Source organism: Phodopus roborovskii, unplaced genomic scaffold (genome assembly GCF_943737965.1).
Source record: "Phodopus roborovskii unplaced genomic scaffold, PHOROB, whole genome shotgun sequence".
Classification (NCBI taxonomy): Eukaryota; Metazoa; Chordata; class Mammalia; order Rodentia; family Cricetidae; genus Phodopus; species Phodopus roborovskii.
Window position 1 is genome coordinate 7,090,091 of NW_026126408.1, and position 23,993 is coordinate 7,114,083.

The 23,993-nt window shown below is 35.3% G+C and overlaps 1 protein-coding gene across 8 annotated transcripts in view; it reads right to left on the bottom strand.

The window, feature by feature from the left end:
- Positions 1 to 23,993, bottom strand: part of Pum2 (pumilio RNA binding family member 2) — a 74,545-nt gene that overhangs the window by 11,215 nt on the left and 39,337 nt on the right. For 5 of the 8 annotated variants that reach the window (XM_051181671.1, XM_051181670.1, XM_051181669.1 and 2 more), the window contains 3 exons: positions 19,661 to 19,804; positions 19,227 to 19,514; positions 14,858 to 15,094 (listed from right to left, as the gene is read on the bottom strand). In XM_051181671.1, the coding sequence (XP_051037628.1) occupies positions 14,858 to 15,094; positions 19,227 to 19,514; positions 19,661 to 19,804 (669 nt within the window). The remainder of the gene's footprint in view (positions 1 to 14,857; positions 15,095 to 19,226; positions 19,515 to 19,660; positions 19,805 to 23,993) is intronic. The other 3 variants (XM_051181676.1, XM_051181675.1, XM_051181674.1) reach the window with 1 other exon arrangement.

Here is a 23,993-nt window from a genome sequence, read left to right on the forward strand (position 1 = left end):
TATTCCACAGGTAAGTTACAATGTAACTTGTATTAACAAGCATGTTATAATTAATTAGTAAAACTCAAATTTGGGTCCATGAAAATGGTTTAAAATTCATTTGCAGTCTCAGCATGTAGCTCAGGTAGAGTGTTTGCCTAGCATACTCAATACCCTGGATTCTACCTACAACACCAGAGGAAAAAAGATTCATTTACAGTAGAATGGAGTAACATCGAGTGCTAAATCTATACTTTTGGGAAACATTGAAAATATACTGTCAAATATACTTCCATGTAAAGGCAAGCGATTTTAGTTAATTTACTAATGCTTGAAACTTAGAAAACATCATATAAATACTTTTTTGAAACGTGAAAATGTATTAAAATTATTCTCCTTAAAATGCTATTATCGTATAGGTAAGTCATAGTAGTAATAAAGAGCAGTTATTACTAAAGCCATTACCACAAGCCTCTAACTTACATTTATTCCATACAAGAAAATAAAAGGCAGTAACAGAAACTTAAAACATAGGGAAATTGTTTCTACTATGAATAACAGCTAAAGTACTTGACAGTGTCCTTTTAAAACAAGAAAATGTAAAGACAACTAAAATGCAGATTTAGTAGTTACAAAAACAATTATCCACCACCAGCTTTCTCTTATATCAATTGCACATACAGTAATACTGCACAGCGAGTCCAAGCCATGATGTAGGGATGACCCCAATACCAGCGCAAAATCAGACGTTATAATCCAAAAGGCATGAAAAGGCCCGAGAATAGCAATTTAATACTGCAGTGTGAACTGCACTCTTTCTTCCTCACTCTAGCATCCACGCCATAGTTTTCTTTCTCCGAACATCCCACTCTACAGTATATTAAACATTTATTTGAACCATTCACCCTTTGCTAAGTATTATCAAACTGTACCAAACTACATGCTAGATACCTGATGTCTAGCTATATAGTATATATAGCTTAGTAAGTGACTACCAGAAATCTTTGTTTATGAGCAGCAGTTGTCAACCTGGAGATTGTAACCCCTTTGGTGATTGAATATCAGATATCCTGCATATCAGATATTTACATTATGACTCATAACAACAGCAAAATTAAATTTATCAAGTAGCAAAGAAAATAATTTTATGGCCGAGAGTCACAACATGATGAACTGGGATGAACTGGATTAAATCATAGACATTTTATGAAACATACAGGCCCTGAATTCAGTTTCTTTCTAGAACAATCTTATTAAAGTATGTACTTCAGCCAAATTCTGTTGAGTTCTAATTATCTCAGTGTGTGACTAAATTCAATGTTTCAATTCTGCTCAGATTTCATCACTACCGTTAACCCTTCTGGTTCTCGTTATCTCTTCATATAACTGCATGAACGACTGATTATCAGCATGTTTTATTATTTATTCTCCATCTCAAGTGGGATAGGGTGCTTGTGTGGAGGTCAGGGGACAGAAGTCAGCTCTCTCCTACCATGTGGATTCTTGAAATCAAATGCTGGTCCTCAAATCCGATAGCAAACACCTTTACCCAGAGTCATCCTATAGGCCTAGGTCATTTTACTTTTGAGACAAGGTCACATGCATCCCAGACCTACCTTGACTTTGCTATATGGTCGAGTACCTTGTGCTCCTCTCATCCTCTTGCTTCCACTCCTTCAGGTTATATAAATAATTACCACACCTGGTTTATGTGGTCACGAGAGCAAATCCAAGGCTTTGTGTATACCAGCTAAGTAAGCATTCTATCAACTGATTGACATATAACCCAGGCAATTTCACCCTTAATTATTTATTTATGGGACAGGGTTTCTCTGTGTAGCTCTGAAGGCTGACCTGGAACTTGCTCTATCGGCCAGGCTGGCCTTGAAAAGAGAGCTACCTGCCTTCTGCCTACAAGCGCTGGGATTAAAGGTGTGTGCCAACACTGCCAGGGTAATTTTATTCTTTAATAATGCAGTTAGCACAATTTTTATAAACACTATCCTCATTAGCTACTTAAACCCTCAAATTGTTCATACACACACTTTGTACCACTGCTTATCTTTACTGTTAGTCAGTAATGTCTCTATATTAGACAATCCTTGATCCTATTCTATGTGTTCCCCAAAGCCAATTCTCAACATGACCTTTGCTTAGTTAATAATGCTAAATTGATTAGATTTTGAAAATATGCCATTTAGATGACAAATAAATGTGCTAAAATTCTAGCATTTAGAGAACTTAAATATTTTAGACTATGCAAACAAACCGGTCATCCTTATTTGTACTTCTACTGCAAATGATTTTGGGCCAGTGTGCTCCACATCCGGTATGTGAGAGCTTTAAAGAAAAGGAAAAGAGATGGTCGCAACAGACAGATCTGAAGGCTGATGAGGAATTGCTATTCCAGATTGGGTGGGAGATAAATGATAAGTGAAGCTAGTCAGATGTGCTTTGCTTTGTTGCTATATTGGTTTCTCCCAACATTTTAAGTTTGTTACAGTGTCTCACTGTACAGGGTTTGCTGGTCTGGAACTCAGAAAGATCCACCTGCCTCTGCCTCCCAGACTATGGGATTACAGGCATGTGCTACCATAGCTTGTATACTTTCTTAAATGCTTTTAATTTCTGGTATATAGTATGGAAGAATTCTAAACAACTAGATTTCTTAGAGAAATTTCTATGAAAACTTAAAATCATCTTCAATAAGATTGTTTTTAATATTTTCATAGATGAAATGGAAAGATAATAGCATATGAAAGCAGCATACCCTCACTAGCTGCATGTCAGTAACTTTGTTGTCATTCCCAGACTGAAATGATAGTCTGCTTGTTCTACATACCTAGTCAGATGTTTTAAAACTAGTGAGTGGTAAAGAATGAAATTGGACCTGTCACCCTCTCAGGACAGGTGGAGCAGAGGAGAACTCTGGGTATTTTCTTCTTTCATCTTCTATGTATCCTTAGAAACTCAAGTCTAGTTACCAGGCTTGTTCCATGTTAAACACCTTTACCTGCCAAGCCAACTCACTGTTCCATGTCTTTCTTTCCTTGAGACAATTTAAAGTAGCACACGCTGAGCTCTTATTTTGTAGCTGAGGATGACTTTGAACTCCTGATACTTCTGTCCTATCAAATTCTGGGATTAGAGGCGCTCCTGTTCTAGATTTGTTATCCTGCTGTGCTTAGCAATAACCTGAAAAATGGTAGCTATCTACTAAATATTCTATATTAAACTAATACACAAATTTTAAATAAAACATTTCATTATCCTATATCTTTCTTCCCCAAAACTCATTATTAAAATAGTTTAAGGCAATCATTTGTTAGAATACATTCCACTGTGTTCCTAAAATTATTTTCTATCCTTTCTCTGGTTCTGAGTTGGGAAACCAGGGTTGAATTGTATAACTTTCCTGACAAGAGTTTATAACTGACACCTGTCTCTGACTTTAGAAACAGACCTCTATGGACAAAAATGAAGTCAGACTGGGGTACAATTGGTTTTCATACCTTAAGACAATGATTCTCAACCCGAGGGTCAGGCCCCAGGTGGGGGGTGTCCAATGACCCTTTCACATGGGTTGCCTAAGACCATCAGAGAACACAGATATTCACATTATGATTTCTAACAGTAGCAAAATTATAGCTATGAAGTAGCAAAGAAAATAATACTATGGTTAGGGTTACCACAACATAAGGAACTGTATTAAAGGGTCTTATTAGAAAGGCTGAAAACCACTGCCATAAGAGATTCTTATGAAAAAAGCCATGTGCTGACTTGACAGTGGCAGATTAGAGTTCAGCATCTTCAAATAACAGAAAAGGGAAAACTGACATCAACTACCAGAAGCTCAAAAAGTATAAGGAACCTTCAGAGTATGACCAAATCTACACATCCATTTTAGACATCTAGTCTTCAGAAATACAATATATACCTAGGTGTCCATTCACTGGCAAGAATATTAAGTATGCTTAAACATAAAGCATATGTACCCACCTCGGTGTGAATGGTGGAAGGACAAAAAACATATATATGTCATTTTAATTCATTAAAGTTAAATAATATACTATTTCCTAGATTAATATGACTGAAATGTACTGTTTTTCACTATTTCCTCATATTTAAAAATGTTTATGTAAAATCACTAAAGTTCACACCTTTTTATGCTCCTCTGCACTGGCAACATTCTTAGGCTTTACTGTAACAATGGCATATATATCAATCAGAATGTCATCATTTTAGTAACCCTATGACACAAATGTATTCCATTTTATTTTTGTTAAAATAAGCCCAAGAAACTAACTTAATCAAGAAAGCATAACTAGTTATGCTGAACAATCAACTTAAAAGTTTTCAAACTGTTCTCCTGCACTTCAAAGAACATTTAACATCATTTATAATATATACTTGGATAGTGATGTTATATATAAACAGTAAAAATTTTTCTAGTTCTTATCAATTAATTACATATTTACACAATAAACACATATTTTGTTGGAGAAGGGATAAAGACTGTATGTTTAAATTTAATTTTATTCCATGTGTACTGGTGTTTTATCTGTGTGAGGGTATTGGATCCTGGGAATTAAACCCAGGTCCTTTAGAAGAGCAGCCAGTGCTCTTAAGCATTAAGCCATCTCTCAAGCTCCAAAGAATTTTCTTTTCTTGTTGTTGTTTTTTATTCCTTTTCTTTTTAAGAACTACATGTTCAGCCAGGTGTTAGTGACGCAAACCTTTAGTCCCAGCACTCGGGAAGCAGAGGCAGGTAGATTTCTGTGAGATCGAGGCCAGCCTGGTTGACAGAGCTAGTTCCAGGACAAGTTCCAAAATAATACAGAGAAACCCTGTCTCAAAAAAAAAAAAAAAAACACCAAAAAACAAAAACAAAACTACATGTTTAAATACCGAAGTGATCCTAGTAAAAAGTGTAAGTTTGAGCTCATCTTAACAGGCTAATATAAAAAGCACAAATGTTTAAAAAAAATTGTGGTGATATAATAATATAACTAAGCTTTCCTGGGGATCAAAATGCAAAGCTAGCCACAGCCATAGAGGCAGGCAGTGGTGACACATACCTTTAATTCCAACAGCCACACTAGTTAGCCATAGAAGTGTAGGCATACGCCTTTAATCCCAGGACTCAGGAGACAGATAGACATCTATGAGTTCAAGGCCACCAAGGGCTACACAAAGAACCAGTCTAAGAGAAGTAACAGAACTCAATGCCTTTAATCCCAGCACTAGGAAGTATAAAGGGAAGAAGCAAAGGGTCTCATGTGAGATTTTGTTTCCAGACCAGGAAAGCATTTGCTTCTGAGGATTTGTGGAGACAGGATTGCCATTTCAGCTTTGTATAAGTAAGAGCCATTGGAGTGGCTGCTTTGCTCTGATCCTCAGCTTGAACCCCTATATCTGTCTCTGGGTGTTTATTATTCATGTTACATATAATATTGTAAGAAAATGTACACAGACAATGGGTAAGTGTAGACTAGAAGTTCCTTTACACAGAAAGAAGTTATCTATGTCTATGATTATTTTCTAAAAGCAGTTTAGAAGTCTTATACTCTCTAGTGCTGTAACAAAATGTATGGTGTATGGCTTCATCACCCACAAGGTTCTTAATACCCCCTTCATGCATTAGAATATTTTAAACGGACCAGGTTTTAGCATATGACCCACACAGTCTAGTATTATACAATATCTCTCCAAAATACATACATAGTTCCACCTCCATTATTCTATCAAAACAGAATGGTTCTGTATGGTTTCAAAACCTGCTTGGATTCCTTTCATGAAAACTAGATTGATAAACACAAGAATACAGATGGTGGGTACTGAATTTCAGTTCTCTCCAAGCGCACTTATGTGCTCTTAACCACTGAGGCATCTCTCCAGCCTTTCTTGATTATGTAATTTCTCTTAAGTCATGATTAGTAGCAGCATCAAAGTTTGTTCCATAAATTATGAATATTACACTGTATCTTGAACACACACAAGCACATTTATTTTCTCCCTTGGTTTTATGAAGTGGTAAAGGACTCAACTGGCAAGGTATTGTGAAAGATGTACCAAACCTAGAAAAATCTTTTAAAAACTTACATATACACATACAAAAAGCAAAAACCCCATAACTACCAAAAATAAAAAGATGTTAAGTATTTACATATATATATACCCAGTAAAGAAATGGAAACCTGAAATCCACAATTTGTTGAGACCAACATGCTACCACAAACTGTTGCTCAAGCTGGCTTTGAACTTAGAAATCTTCCTGTCTCAGTCTTCCAAATGCTGGGATCATATGAGTGTACCAGCCAGCTCAATTGAGTCTGCTAACTTTTAAAGTTATACAATGGTCTGGACATTCTAAGTTGTATTGGGAAAAATAACCTTAAAACAATTCTAATCACTAATCTGCTAACAACAAACTGAGCATGTAACTACAAAGGAAAGTTACTGTCCCGACTGGAATCACCACCTTCCTATAGAACTAAATTATTTAATGAAGTAAGGTAAGAGCACCACAAATATACAAACCTGATGACAGAGAATAAAGGCTATGGTTTTTCTCAGCCAGGATACATCACATTAAGTATTCAATATTGGATAAATTTGGGCTGGGTAATTGGACAAGTGTTTAGCACTTGTTTTGGTTCAATTTTTAGCACAAAAAAAAAACAAAAAAACAAAAAAACAACAACAACAAAAAAAAAAAAAACCAGCAAACCAAAGCAGGGGTTATTCAACTTCATGGAAAAGACACTGAATAAGCAATTCATTTTAATAATTATGAGTAAAAGTTATTTATATTCAATTTAGAGTATTTTTAAAGCCATAAAAACCCTCACTGATTAGTCAGTTTGAAAATGAGCAATAAATATTTATTTTTGTTTTTTTTCGAGAAAGGATTTCTCTGTATTGATTTGGAGTATGTCCTGGAACTGGCTTTATAGGCCAGGCTGGCCTTGAACTCAAGGAGATCTACCTGCCTCTGCCTCCAGAGTGCTGAGATTAAAAGCATGTGCCATCATCGCCTGACATAATAAAACATTTTAAGGCAGTCTCTGGTAATTTACAGTCAACTAGCAAGTAAAAAAAAAAAAAAAAATCTAAAGACAACATATTAGTAAACTCACCTTTCTCAAGTAACAATTTTGCTATTTATGTTTATAATTAAAGTCTTATTATTACATAAATATCTAAGATTATAAATTTTTAAAGTAAGATCCTTTTAATTTATTCACAGATATTACCAGAAAATAAAGGAACCCTCTGAGAAATATCTGAATAAACCATATGCACACAATCAAAATTTCTGTTGTCTCTTTTTATAAGACTAAACTTAATCACTTCATTTAAAAATGGTATGTGTATATTTACTTGTGTGAAACAAAACTCAAAAAGCTCATATTACTTTGGTCCAACTCACTGATAAGAACATCTTTTTCATTCATTAGAATAGCAACTATTGTCATAAGTCAGGTAATTAAATGTGCACATTTATCTCTGGGTACTCTTATTTGTCTGCCCATGTCAGTGTCAAAATTCTAATTACTACAATTGTATATGTTCTGGTATCTGGCAGTATTTGGTTCTTTTAAGTGTAATTCAAGGCTGTCCTGAATATTCTTGATGCTTTTCCAATGATCTCCAAAATCAGTTAATTTCTTTTTAAAAATTTGAAAAAAAATTTTGGTAACACTAAATGCATCCATAAATTGGAACGCTTACAATGCTCGTCTTTCGACCTACAGTGTGAAATTGAAATTGGAAGATGGACAATGGGAAAATAATAAAATGACAGTAAAATGATATTAAGTAAAGGTGGAAAATAACATTTTTAATGCAAAGGCTCTCATCTACAAAATATTTAAGGGGTGGGCATGTTTTTTACAACAAACAAAAAAATTAGACTCATTTCTCTCATTCCATAAACCCTTGTCTCCATTTTAAAATGTAATGGCACATACTGTAGAGTCAATGGTATACAGTGGAAAAGGAAAAACTACATGAAGTAGACAATGGCTGACAAAGTTATATAAACACACAAGGGATCCTTGAGTTAAAAATCAAGTGTGCCATTCTAGATAACTTGTAACCATGGATTGTTTCTTTGTGCTTGATATCTCTTTTCACATAGTAACTACTGCAAAGTTCAGTGAGGATTATGTGTTGTGGAAGTGCAGCTTCTGCAGCTGGGCACTACCAGCCATGGCTGCAAGCCTATTTTCAAACTCTTCACTTCCTGAGGTCTAGCACAACTGTGTTCCATATCTGAAATGCTCAGGATTACAGGTGTTTCAGAGTTTGTTTTCGAGACAGGGTTTCTCTGTATTGCTTTGGAGCCTGTCCTAAAACTTGCTCTTATAGACCAAGCTGGCCTTAAACCCCCTGCCTCTGACTCCTGAACGCTGGGATTAAAGGTGTCTGCCCCCAAGGCCCAGCTTTGCATTTCTAAGTTTTACAGGTTGAGTATTTGTGTAGAATTCAATGCTGAATATGCTCAGGCTGAAAATTTGATTGGAAATGTTCCAAGTAACAGCAAACTGAGTGCTCAAAGACTCAAGTTTTGGGTATGATGCCCAAATTGTACAAATTTAAATGTGTGCTTCAAGTGATCTAATGCCAAACTGTATGATCAACCAAGTATTCTGTCTTAAATCTGTAATCATTTTAACTAAATTAACTAGAGAAAACATTCACAAACATTAGAACCACAAAGTCACAAATATGCTTAAAGGGTTCATGGTTAATTTTCACTGTTGATTTGACTGGCTTTGGAATGAACTAAGAGACAGGCCTCAAGGCTCATCTGTGAGGTTGTTTCTTGGGTGGTTTATCTGAGGAAAACTTTTCTGGAATATGAACCATACCATCTCAAATCCTGGGTTCTCAGAATGAAGGAGAGGGGTTACAAAATAAGCATTACCAGTCATATCTTTCTAAATCTCAGAACAGAATGTAACCAACCACCTCACTATGCTGATGCCACAACTTCCCTGCTATAATGGGTTGTATCCTTAAGCCAAGAGTCATAATAAACTCTTTCCCCTTACTGCTTCTGGTTGGTTATCTAGTGATAGTTCTTAAAAAAAAAAAAAAAAAAAAAAAAAAAAACAAAAAAAACCCAAACTAATACTAAGGGTAATGAACAAAATCATTAAGAGCAAAAAAATTTAATCATTCTGTCTTGACATCACAACAAAAACCAATAAATTTTTATCCAATTAATTTTTAGCCAGGTATGGTGACACATGCCTTTAATACCAGCACCCAGGAGGGCAGAGACAGGCATTATCTCTGTGAGTTCCAGGTTATCCTGATCTACACAGTAAGCTCCAGGCCAGCTAGAGTCACATAGTGAGAGCCCTTATAAAAACAAAACAAAACTTATGCAGAAAGCCAATCATAAATTGTACCATAAAACACATTTTTAGAATTTCTTCGTTTAACCCTTCCATGAGAAAATAAACAAGTTTCCAATGTCCTGAAGAGTAGAAATAGTGCCTTAGCATACATGACTATTTGTGCATAACCTGCTAAGAGCTAGATGTGATGCTCTACAGTCTGTTCATGAGTTGCCCATCTTAGAATAGGAAATATGATTTCATAGAGAAGGTACTAAAGGTGCTTAGACAATTGTCTATCATACAAATCTCAAGAATAACTAAATTGAGAAAAGAATCCAGAAAATCCTCAGGATAATGTAAACATTACTTCCTGAAAGGCTAGTTAAAATATATTACTCAAACGCCTTTTAAAATCATTCCATTCCTCATGTAACAGTGTAATGGGACAGGAATAATATCCAAGGTTAGAACTGTATAATGGCTTCAATTCTTTTAGTTATTAGTCTAAGGAGTCTTTTGGGCTCATTTACTTTTTATTTTCTTCATTTTAAATGGACATCATTGAGGCAGTCAATCTCCACATCAAAGATGAAATGATGAACATGAAGGTGTTCTAAGGAAAAATGACTTGATGCTACTCAGTTAGCACTTTGAAATATTTAACTATCATACATAAAACACAGAAATGAAACAGAGCCTAACAATCAACTTTCCACTTGTTCACTCTTATACATTTCCTCTAAGAGGAGCAGCTGAATAAATCAGTTGAAATCAGAAATTTTAGTAAGACTTAACAGTAAATAATAAGCCATTTTAATATAAAATATTCTGACTAAGAGAAAAGATGAGTCTTGAAATCATCTAATGCAACAGTGAATGTACTCCTATTTACTTAACATAATCTTCACCATTCATAGCTTTCGATCAACTAATTCCACTGAATTCAAAGCTCATGCTATACATTCCAATATTTCTTTTCTTGTGGGGTGTTGGCTCACATTTTGAGAAGCCATTTATTTAGTCTTTCAAAACCAAGGAAAAATACACAAAATGGTGCATTATAACTAATAAGACCCAAAGTAATCTAAATACTAAGAGCATAAGCATTAGGACAAATTAGAAACCATTAACATATTTCAGTTTATTAAAAGGGGAGAAACAAGAAGGGATTACTTGTCTAGTTCTAGAAGAGTAAAGTAATAGTATAAATGCCCAATGTTCCCAATGAAGTATTAAGTATAGATATTCCCTGACTTAGGGTTCCACATTCTAATAAGCCCAATGTAAGCTAAAAAATTTCCAATTCACAAAATGCACCTAACTGACTAAGCAGCATAGCCTAGCCTACGTTACATGTGTTCACAGACTTACATTACCAAACAGCTGGACAAAACTAACACAAAGTCTGTTTAACAATGACTAGTTCATATAACCCACTGACTAGTAAAGTGAAAAACATGATGTTTGCATGGTATGCTCTTGTATATAATGCAAGGTCCAGAACAGGTATCCTCAAGTAAAAAAAAAAAATTGCATATAAAGACTGTTCTCAATGTAACACCAGAAAATAACTCACTCACTATTCAGGGTTGATCCTAAAGCAGAATTTTAGTTAAACCTCAACAGGTATGTGGTTCATACCTGTAACTTTAGCACTTTCAAGGTAGAAAGATTACAAATTCAAGGCTAGTCTAGGATTTTATAGTGAATTTGATGTTAGCCTAGGGTATATAACAAGATTCCATCCACTTCCCTGCCCTAAAGAGTAGTGACAGAATTGAACTGAGGGGACCAAACAGTGTAACTTGATTCAAAACTAGACATTAACTAATTATTCTGAGAGTTAGAGAATAAAAAGAATAAAGCATTATTACCCTAACTGCCACAGGAGTGGCTCTTTAGGGTAACCACATTAGTTATAAAGGAAATAAATTTATAAATTTATAGTTACAGCATTTTGTAACCTCTAAAGATATATAAACTACACACACACACACACACACACACACACCCACACACACACCCTTCTTTTCGAGACAGGGTTTCTCTGTGTAAACAATAATGGCTGTCCTGTAACTTTGTAGACCAGGTTGGCCTCAAACTCAATTAGATCTACCTGCCTTTGCCTTCCCAAGTGCTGGGATTAAAGGCTGGCAAATTTTATCTTTGTCTGAAGAAATATTTTGGGCAATGGTCATAAGGTTGCTATGCTAAAAACATTACAGCAACTAGTTTAGCAATCTCAAACATAAGACTACCAGATGACAACCAGATACATCCTGACATAATGCAAAAAACAGAAAGTACACAGAGTCGCATCTTGCCAAACATTCCCATCAACCCACTTACTAACCGACCAAGGTTCTTGATAGAATTCCATTTACAGGAAACACTGACAAGAAGGCACATGCTTACCACCACCATAGGGAAGCAATCAGCAAAGTCAAGAATGGGAGGAATTCAACAGGACAATTTCTTCAACAAATGAATGGAAGAAAAAAGGTTGAGGAAACAACTATAAATGAAAAGACAAACTAAACAAAGGCACTGTATTTGGACCACGACTCAAATGAAATGACTATAGAAATATTTAAGTCAACCCCCCCAAAAATTCAGTCAATAGGAAATTAAGTTATAATAACAATGTTATGATTATAGTACTTTGGAAAAACAAACCTGATTTTATATTACACATTGGAAGGCTAAGACTATTTTTCATTCTTCTAAATTCAATATATTAAAAATTAATACAGGTTCTAAAATCTAAGATTTTACTTTAAATATAGTCAAAACTTATGAACTTAAAATAGTTCTCCAATAAAGTGATTCTAGCAATTCTAATGATATATGTTGATTATGTATTTACTATATGAAAAGAAAACTTTTTAGAAACAGAAATTGTTGCTTTTTGGCACTTCCTGTGCATAACCAAAAGGTGAGCTGGGTTTTAAATTTAAGGTCTCATCAGGAACTTTGGGAATACTGAGACCAAGAACCACCGATAAGTGTAACAGTTGTATTTTCATTACTTCCAACTCTTATGCAAGAATAAACTAGAATTAATTTCAATCAATTTAGTAAGGCAGGAGGATCTGCTTTCTTTTTGAAATAGGGGAAAGTTTTTGCTAAGTCCCCAGCTAACCTTAAGTTTACTACCATCCCTGTTTTAGGCTCTAAGGTAATTAGTGATTATAAAACACATCCTCAGACTCAGAGATATAATGCCTTATGAGAGATAATATTTGATTATAAAATCAAATACAAAGTATTTTTATTTATCAGCAATCTTGGTACTGACTCACACAGAAATCTAATTCAATGATACAGAATTCAAACTCACTTTCTACAGTACTGAGGCAAGAGCAGAAAGATCATCATTAAGTCAGTTTGGTCTATGCAGCAAATTCTATGCCAACCAGGCCCTAACAGCAACACTCTGTTTCAAAATAATACATTTTATTTCACAAAGCACAGCTTTGTATCATGATCCCATCATAAGAAAGTATAGACTAGGTTATTTTCATGAAAAGGGTATATAAAGAGCAAATTCATGTAATCTGAATTATTTTCAATTTGGCAGGAGATAATCTTGTTAAAAATTATTGTCCATAACATGACTAAAACTAGAGGAAATTGGGAGCTTACACAAGAAAACAAGACAGGTTTAACTGCCATCAGAAGAAGTGAGCGTGAGTATGTGATTTCCAGCTGAAGCTTTGGGGACAATAGCAATACACTGTAACATAGGATGCTTGCTTAGATGTTGAATATTTCCCACAACTGACTAGAATTCCTTCTCTAAGTAACTCAGCCAGATTCTTTTCTGTCTAAAGAGGAGAAACACATATCCAGATGGTAGTGTAAGTACAGACACCTAAAATGTCACTTCTATTCACTGTCTTAGCAAGTTATATAAAATGAGTCCATTTATACATGTTCTAAGTGAACAAACAAAGGCAGTAACAGTTAAACACAACCTGATCTACAACTTACCTATGAATAGATGACAGGACACAACAAATATAATTTTAACAAACACAAGACTGTTGCCATACATCTGTTTTTATGGCTCCCCCGCCCCCCCCCCAAAAAAAAAAAAAACAACAGAGATTCTCTAATGTAGCCCTAACTGTCCTGGAACTCACTCTGTACACTAGGCTGGCCTAGAACTCAAGAGATTTGCCTGGCTCTGTCTGGGATTAAAGGTGTATGCCACCAACGCCTGGCATTTTTATGGTTCTTATGTTCCAAATGTCTGCATACATTTCAAATGCATGTCTTAAAGTGGAGAAGAGTTTGGTAACAATAAAAGAAAACAAGCAGCTCTTGTGATTGAGACATGTGAGAACGGAGGCTGAAGTGAAGATATACTCCAAGCAACTGTGCTACTGCGAGGCAGCCCTCAGGACTCCATCTGAATAAACTAATCTGCATATATTCAACATAATCAAAAGAGCAAATCATTCAAAGAGTAAAATTCCAGAATTTGGGATGTAGGACCAAGTCTTTCAATAAAGAAGCCTAGCTCATCATGTAATAATACAAATTAAAATGATGGCCACTGCCAACAAATACCTTTGTTATATGGACATTTGCTCTATCAAATGAGCTTGAGGAAAAAGTTATAGACCTATATATTAGGGAGAGTAAAAGAGGATACTAACTTATATAGTCTATTTATAATGTTACTTAAAAAAAAAAAAAAAGGGCAGGATATTTTAAATCTTCCCAAGCACATAAAGCCAACAACAGAACCCTTTAGTTTCAGTTGTACTTTAAAAATATTTTTGAAGACTAATTTTAAAGCAGAATTTTTTGATGAGGTAGAGATTCATACCTAATCTGTAATGTCTAAAATATTTTAAAGATCCTTCAAAAAATACTGTTATCTATATGGACAAATGCTATGCTTCCTAGAGAGCAATAAATGGTAACCATTAATTTAATAACCTGGAAGTAAGGATAATTTTAAACTAGAGATAGAAATAAAAGTTCTAAATGCTTCACCTTTAAGAATACAACATGCTCAAAACATTTATTTTTCCTTTAACATATTCAAAAGTAAGAGAAGTCCATCAACTTCTCTAATACACACACATTAACTGATGTTCTGGTATAACCTTATGGTAAAATGGTCAACACTGTACTAAATTATTTACATAACCCATTATTGTGTAGCTAATCTTTTCTTATGGTGTGTAAAAACTTCTTTCACTATTATGTATATATAGTTGGCTTTTCAGATGTTCTAAAACACACAAATCAAAAGCACAGACATGAAAAACACTGTTGTATGTCATAAAAAGAACATAAGAATGCAAAAGAGGGTCTTTACCTTACTGTACATTAGACCCTCACTTTGAATTTCAGGAAAGTAGAACTTTTTCAAAAGGCTAGTATCTAAAAGCAAAAGCAATTTGGCATGTTTTATCCAACATTCAATATTTTACATATATTATAAACATACACACAAACACACATACATGTATACATACAAATAAAAAGGGTTTTGGGTATTTTTTTACCTAAATGCAAACTGGATGAGGATCCATGTGATGAAAGTGATGGCGGTGGCGTAAGTGAATGTCCTGGAGTTTGGCTTGGCAGAGGCATGCCTATTGGACTTGGAGAGGAGGAAAATCCCAGACTATTGTAAAATGGTTGCCCTATGGGTGCTAGGCTGCTACTAGATCTTTTGTACAAGTCAGAGCTAGTAGATAGAGACTCTCTCCTTGTGGCACTACTACTTGCAGAACTGCCAACTGAAGAAGAAATAAAAAAAACCCTAATTACATACAGTGTTAACTGAATAAAACCTATCCCCAACTCTCGCTGGGCAATAATAGAAGTGGTCACAATAATTATTTTTAGAAACATTATGGAAAAGATAATTACTGTGATAACTATATATACACCAACTTAGTAATCATAAAAGGGTATAAATGCACCCCAATAAATCAATAAGCAATCCTTAACAGAGCAGTCATATGTTTAATTATTTCACACATATTTACCACCGACACATGATTACTGTGCTTTAATACCCTGGTATGATTTATAAACTCTGAATTGGAAAGTTGTCTGTTTTAGGACATGGTAAAGATTACATTCAAATAAGGTTTACTTTGGTATTGTCCTAATTTTCTGCAACTTGTTTTTTAAGATTTCAACTCAATGCCAAAAAAGTATTCATAAAGTTCCCTCACCAGCTATATCTGATTTGAAATTCAGCTGTGTTCAAAATGAAGCCCTTTAGTCCATATTGGCCCGAATTAGTCCATAACTGGTTGGTTATGAAATACAAGTGGAAGGTAACTTCTCAGTAGTGTTCATATAATTTGTTAAACAAAAACTCCCTAAAAACCAAACTTTCTCTTGGAAAATTAATGCCTCTTTTTATTATATACTAAACCAAAGACATGCCTTTACTTCTTAACCCCAAGGACCCTTCATTCTTTAAGAGTCTAGCACTGGCCTCCTGATATCCCTATTCAAGTTCACAATCTGCCACCCCTGAGCTAGCTAGGAGTGCATGCACAGCATAACAATCCAAGATTTGTCTGTAAAACAGCATGCATGTGGATAGTCAAATCCTTTACTGAGAATGTAAAAGGGACGTCCCCAATTTCTATCTCAAGACATATCTTCAGAGTGGTTATTTTATTTTGAAGTATCAAACTCTTTAGCCAAAGACCTTTAATATAGTAAAGAATTTCATGTAATATTTCTTATGCAACAAATAAGGTTTTAAGGACAAGCTCTATATTCGGACCAATATGGCAATTCTTTCCAAGGAATTGTAAATCTATTAAATCTTAGTTTTATGTCCAAAGTCATATATAAGTAAGTCATAGACGTTTAAGTAGGTCATACACTATATGGGTTAAGGAAAACAATTAGAGAACATAATAAGTAAACCAAGTTGAACTTGTAGCACAGAGAGGAACCATGATTACCCTGGTTTTTGTCAAAATCAAATACACAGGAAAAAAAGGTGCTTATGACACTGCACCATGCAAAAGATTATAATGCAATATTTGACTTCTATAATATTCAATGCCATGTCTCACGGAAAAACTCACATCTTAAGACCTTACATATGAAAACTAGACTCTGCAAGGAAGCTATATGCACTTTTAATAGTAAAACTAAATTAAGCCTTAATATAATAATCTTTTTTGAGTTGGTGTTAGAAAAACTGTCAATATGTGCCATTATCAAATATGCTAATTTAAAAGGACACTGTCAAAGTGATTGCTTGAAACATGTATTGCATACTGTATTTATCTAAGGTAATTATTTTACTAATCAATTTACCTGATAAGGAAAGACACCAGCTCTCTACTAAGAGCAGCAGCATTATCATTCCTTTGCCAAATAACCAAAGAAACTGGTTATGACACATACAATATATTCCTCCAAAAAGGAAATAAATTTAAAAGTCAGAAATTATTTGAAAGCATAAAGCTCTATAATTTTGCTCTGTATGTAAATTACCTGCAACACTGACAAACAAAACATACTTAAAATACCAAGCAGCTATACAAATGCTGAAATCATTACTCGTTCATCAACTATGCATGAAATATTACATCACAAACTCTCAAAATATCACTCTAGAAATATCAGGAAGATTTAATTGTTACATTACAGCGGCAACCAGTCCTTGGTTGGCCAACTGTATTATAAATTTGGGTGTTTAATACTACTCAACAATAAAAATATATCGTAAGAAAAAAAATCTATATAAAAAACAGGCAACTGTATTTTAGCTTTCACTTATATATGCAGTTGTGTGACATGGCAGTACCAGGTTTGTTTTAATGATACATATGTACAGCACTTGAATGGACTCTCACAAAATGTCCAAAAGAATGGTAAAGATGAATTTGATTATTTAGAGGCAGTTACTGGTGTCAAGTGTAAGGACCCCTCTTTTTAATTATTAATTTTAAAAAGTTTTATTTCATTTTTACATTGTACTTACTGGGAATTGAACTCAGGGCCTAATGCAAAATAGACAACTGCTCTAATGCTGAGCTTTGGGTTAGTTCTATTGCTCCTAAAAGCCAGGTGAAATGGCTGTCCCAGACCAGGCGTCAGAATAAAGTGAGAGAGGCATGAACCTTCTGAGACCATTGCATTCAGATGAGGGGAAAATTCTTACTAAGACAAATGGGAATCTGACAGAACCGAGAAGAGTGACCTACCAATCTGTACCAGAGCACCAGTAACATACATAAGAGAAAGGAATATGGAGTTTAACAAAGCTGTTCCTTCCCCATTCCCATTCTCAAGGATAAGGGGACAACATCTATAGTTTACAAACTATATGTTGTGCCCCAAGATGTTCCTATTTTAAGCTGTATGTTCTTTCAGTTTTGCTCACACTATTTATGGCTCTTTGGGGATAATGTCTCAACTGGGTTAGAATCAAAGATTGAACCTCACAGGAGTGCATTGCCTGGACATTAAAATAATCATCTCCAAAGGAATTTAAAGACTGGACAGTAGAATCGGCTAAGTATCTAAGAGTACTGGCTGCTCTTCCAGAGGAAACCCAGCATCCATGTGGTGGCTCACAACCAACTCTAACACCAGCCCCAGAGGATCCAAGACCCTTTTCTGGCCTCTGAGGGCACTGCACACATGTGGTGCAAAGACATACATGCAGGCACAACACCCATACACAAAAAATAACATGAAAAAAAAAATTAAAAGAGTGAACATAATCTCCAAATTCACCAGATTTTCCCTAAACTGTGCTCATTATTTAAAAAATTGTTAGGTAAGTACAGCATTCCTTTATTGTATTTCATTGGAAGCAAAGTTGCCTTATATTCTCTACATTTTATAGCTATTTTAGGTCATTTCTGCTACAAAAACAAATATTAAAAGTTCAGAAGACACAGCAGAAAAATGGCAAGTACCTGATACCCAGCACTGCATTAGTTTTGCCATTTTCTTTTCTGGGAGGGAAACAGGGTCTCATGTAGCTACTAGGTTGGTTTCAAGTTCACTATTTAACATAAGATGACCTTGAACTTCTGATTCTTACATCTCTACCTCTGAAATACTGGAATTATGACCCTGCACCATCATACCCAGTTTATGCTCAGGATCAAACCTAGGGGGATGTGCATACTAGACAAGCACTCTACCAACTGAGCTACATCCAAAGACTCGGTTTTGTCATTTTCCAGAGAATAATATAAAGTGTTAAGAAAACATATGGAAAATGTATTAAGGATTCTATAGTAAATATAAATGTTAAGAACTTTAGATTATAGAAAAATCCTTGACGTTCAAATTCTTATTTGTGCTCTTGAAGGCCATCAATTGTATCAACAGAATTAGGGTAAGCTGTCCTTGCCTAATGTGAAGGTGTTTTAAAATTATGATTTCTTAAGCTAACAGACAATCTATTACATTAATTTTAATGAAAAAAGGCTAAAGTATACTAGTAGTTTCTTAAGGGACTGTTTAGAGTGTTTCAAAATTTATTTAGATGTTATGTCAACTAAAGAAAAATCATAATCACCTACCTAAACCTAGGAAGAATGTACCACCCAATTACTATTTTTGTTTTAAAATTATTTATGTTTTAGGTGGCAAGCTATTTACCTCCTCCAATATTATGGATAATAGGAAGTGCTAATGATGAGCAAAATTTAGAGTACTAAATTCTTAAAAGCTGGGGGGGGGGCAGCGGAGGATGGGTGCTGAAATGAGCACATTTATTAATGCCTGAACTGAAGATTGACAGGAATTCTGTGAAATTAAACTAGAAGCCCCACATTTTATTTCTATCCCTCCTATACTGTTATTCCTGCTTATCTTTATCAAATACCAAGTACATTTAGCAAAGTACACTTTTTTTTCAGACAAACTTACCTGATGAGCCAAATCCACTGAGGGCTGAGCCTATAGCAGCTCCCAAAGAGCTACCACTTCCAAAGCCAAGAGATGCACTTCCAGGTTGGCCAGGTCCATGAGAAAACAAAGAGCTGCTCTGGGAGTTGTTAGTCAAAGAGCTGCTCCCATAAAATGAATTAGACTGCAGGTTAGAGCTTGGTTGCTGTTGCTGCGGCTGCTGTGGTGGCTGAGTGCCAATTGGCCGAAACAGACCATTTGTGCTGCCTGTGAGACTATTTGCAGTTCCTCCAGCTGCTGCTGCTGCTGCTACAAAAATAAATTTCAGATACTTCTTGAAACTACCCAGAAAAGAATACTTAAATATAGACATTTAATTTAAAAAAAAAAAAACAAAAACAAAAACAAAAATCGAACTCTAAGAAAGCATCTCTAAAAATGTCAGATCCACTCACCAGCTTGTGCTGCTGCAGAGCTTATTAAGACAGGGGTTGGAGCCATTAACCGTACTGGGGCTCCAAGGCCAGTTCTTGCTCCAGGGCCAACCACTAAGGCACCAGTCTGATCATAATAGGCAGTTGGAGCTAGTACTTGATAGCCTAGATAACATGAAAATTAGTATTTATTAATGAAAACTTTACTTCAGAAAACATATTTACTTTCCCTTAAGTGTTTTATTACCTATTTCACATTTATTACCACCAAACCTTTGAATACCAACCATTGAAATACTTACTCCATCTTCAGTATTTTAAAATACAGTTTTAAAAGGTAAAGTCTTTTACCTTTTAATTAAGTCAAAAGTCTTATTAGCAATGCTTTTACTTATAGATTTTTGGAAAGAGTTTCTTTCCTTAAAACAGAAGCTAAAGACTACCAACAATATTAGAAAATTATCACCATTTGGTCAGTTATGAAAAGAGTGGCTTGAAAGACATTGGAAAGTAAGTCTGTAAAAATAAAAGACTCAACTTCAAGCTGAAGATCAGAAAAGCAAAGCAGCTGGTCACTAGTTCTTACTCCATACTGGCTTCAAACCTTAGACTGTAACCTCTCTTCAGCATGGCTGGAGAATGAATTCTAGCTCTGAGACCTAGCTCCTGTTTTACACACCTCCCTAATGCAGGAACTAAAGGCATGTGATCACAATTCTGTTACTCTTCACTCTTGTAAAGGCCATGGTGGCCTTGAACTAACAGAGATCCATCTACCTCTTAATTCTGAATCCTGGGATTAAAGGTGTATGACACTACCTGACCCCTATAGCTTGTGATTAATTCTGCTTTCTGAATTCTCAGGCAAGCTTTAATAATATCCCCTTACAATTTCACTTGTAAGCATTGTTTTAAAATCTTAAATATTGGGGCTAGAAAAATGGCTGAGGCCAAGAACACTCATTATTGTTGCAAACAACATGGGTTCAGTTCCCAAACCCTAAATGGCAGTTTACAAGCAATTTCAAGGGATCTACAACATGCATGTAAACAAAAACACTCATACACACAAAATAAACATTTTTTTGAAGTGTTTTTGAGTACAGATGCCAGCCTGATCTACACAGTGAGTTCTAGGACAGCCAGAGCTACAGCTACAAAGTGAGACCCTAATCTCAAACACCCTCCCCCACCCCCCGAAAAAAAAGTTAAAAATGTTTCTTAGGGCTGGAGAGCTGGCTCAAAGGTTAAGAGCACTGGCTATACCAGAGATCCTGAGTTCATTTCCCAGCAACCACATGGTGGCTCACAGCCATCTATAATGAGATCGGATGTCCTCTTCTGGAATGCAGGCATACATGCAGACAGACCACTGTATAAATAATAAATAAATTTTTAAAAAAAATTCTTAAATATAATCTGAACACAACTTAAAATCACTAAGAGTATTAGTTTTATTGTAGGCTTTTGTGTGAAGCAGATAACACTTTCACATTACTCAAAAATATAGTAAGTAAAATTCACCTCTACACAGCTTCCCTCAACTGAGTTCTTTCTCTGAACCCAAAACACACAAAATTACTCACATGACAAGTAAGCACTGCTCTAGTGGCACTGGAGAAAAGTTAGCCACGGTTAATAGGTATTTTGGAGCAATAAAGTTTAATTCTCTCCTAGAACACTGGCTGAGAAAGACTTGCCTTACAGAGACAAGAGCTTGACAGCTACCTGTGAAAAATGTAACAAGCTTTGACGCTCAAGTTTTAAAACCACAGAACATACCAAATTATGTGAAAATAGCAGTTCTGAACTGTATTTTATCACAACTATGAAGAAACAAAGTCACAATAAAATTACAATAATAAAGAGGCTTCAAACACAAGCAAATTCACTTCATGTTAAAGAACTATGCTGGGATAAAACATTTACCATTAAGACCAATACTTTCATATATCAAGATGTAGAATGTCAGCCAATGGTTTTCTGTAGTACACACATGGTCCTAAATTCAAGACCCAAAGAGTACTCCTACTCAAAAGCATTATAGTACAACTGGCAAGATGCCTCAGCCAAACCCAAAGAAAAAAAGATAACCCCCATTTGGATACTAGGTTGCAAATACTCTGTAGAAAAAAAACATTAAACTATACTTAAATGATGTATACAAATTCCTAGTATCAATTTACCTAGTCATTTCCTGACACCTTGTAAATCTCTCTCAAACCCTTCTTTCTTCCTTTCAAGACAGGGTCTCTCTGTGTAACAGTCTTAGCTGTCCTGCAACTTGCTCAGAGATCCACCTGCCTCTGCCTCCTGAGTGCTAAGATTAAAGGTATGTGCTACCACCTCCTGGCTCATCCATTCTTTTGATCACCACTCTCCCTGTTCAACTGGACTGATATGTCATGTTTCCTTATCTCATCTTTATCATTTTAAACTCCAGTTAGCTTTTAATAACCAATTTGCTGTAGCATACCCCTCCTCAACTTTCCAAAAGGTTTAAAAATGAAAACCAAAACATTGAATGTAGTCCACAAAGAGATACAGTCTCCCATCTTTAATCTACAGACCCATACCTTACAGGTTCTGGAAATGAGGGTGTTTCAAATTCCCCAAGGGCCACATGTTGCTTATCATCACAGGGAGTGTACTGTTTCCTTGGGTTATGTTTTTCTTCTTTCCTATCTCATTCCCTAAAAAATATCCACACACTTATCCACCTGACATATTTATCAAGTAGCTACCATTTTGTCAGGTAGGAGGAACAATTAAAAGAAACATCTTTGTTTCCAAGGAAATTATTTTCTACCACATAGAGTGAAATAAACAATAAAATAGGTTGGAGAGATGAGTCAGCAGTTGGGAGTACACACTGCTCTATTAGATGACTTAAGTTCAGATCTCAGAATACAGGTTGGGCAACTCACACGTTACTCTTGTTTCAAGGACTTACACCCCTTCTGGCTTCCATAGGCACCTGTACACACACAGGCTAATACCTAATAATAAGTAACAAATCTTTTTAAAAAGTAAAAGAATATGCCCAAGAGTTTTAAGGACAGAAACTAAAAACAGCATATATTAGCAGCATTAGCCAGTAACAGCAGGGTCAACATTTTAAGTTATAGGTTTAAAAAAAAAAATCTGTTAACACAATGTCACATGATAAAAATGCCCTCCCCCCAAAAACAACAACAACAAAATCTAGGACAAGCCAAAACAGATTTCCCTAAGAGGTGTTCCCCTAATAGTGGAGCAGAGCATATGCCACTAATAAGGTAGAAACCAGGTAAAGGATGGAGAGTTAGCAAACTGGCAGAGAAGACAGATCCCACTGTAAGGACTTTCAAGACTTTTACTCAGAAAACCAGGAAATCATTAGAGGATCAATCATGAGAAGGGGAACAGATTACCTGATACTCTAATCCTAGACAACCTGTAAAGAACAGACTCTGAGGACAGAACCTCTCTGTAAGGGCAGAAAAGAGGAAAAGATAACTTCTGGAGCCTGGACAGAAAGTTAATCCAGGTAATAATATATACAAGGCTAGAGAGGCCAAATGATGGGAACAAAAAGGTGTCTGGATTCTTAAAAGTATCTGTTGAGAATAGATGTATATTACTTCTATAATAGACCTACTATTTCAACAAACTAAAGATGGACATAAAAATGCAAATTTACTCAGTCTACATTCCTAGTTTATTAACATGAAATTCTAGAGAATGCTCTTTGTCTCTCTTAAAGTGTGTATAGGTATTGGTTTGCGTGTGCTTGTGTATCATGTACCTGCCTGGTACCTGCAGATGCCAGGAGAGGGTGTTAGATGACCTGGAACTCAAATGAGATAGTATTAAGACACCATATGTGTTAAGGAAATCAAACCAGAGACCTCTAGAGGGCCAATCTGTTCTCTTAATCACTATGCCTTCATTGCAGCTCTTCCTCTTGGCTTTTTGTGATAGGGAAAGTTCCCTGATACTGGATAATTGCATATGATACTGTCAATTTTAGTTGTCAACTTAACAATCTAGAATCAGCTGCGAGAAGGGACTCTTAGAATGTGAGAGGTTATATTAGTTGAGATGGAAAGACACTTTGATTCACATCAGAAACAATAAAAAAAAGAAGCTATGTTGAGAAACCTGTCATTTCCACAACTGTGTTGTTTCACAAAACAAAAAAAAAATGTGATTTCAAGTATTAGTGTATGTGTGTGTATGTGTATATATATATACACACACACACATACAAGAAGGCAAAGCTTCAAAGATGCTTAGTCAATTCTCATTTAACATTTTTAATCTCTTGAGCTCTGTCCCCCACCTCCACCAATCACCAACCCAGCAAAACCCA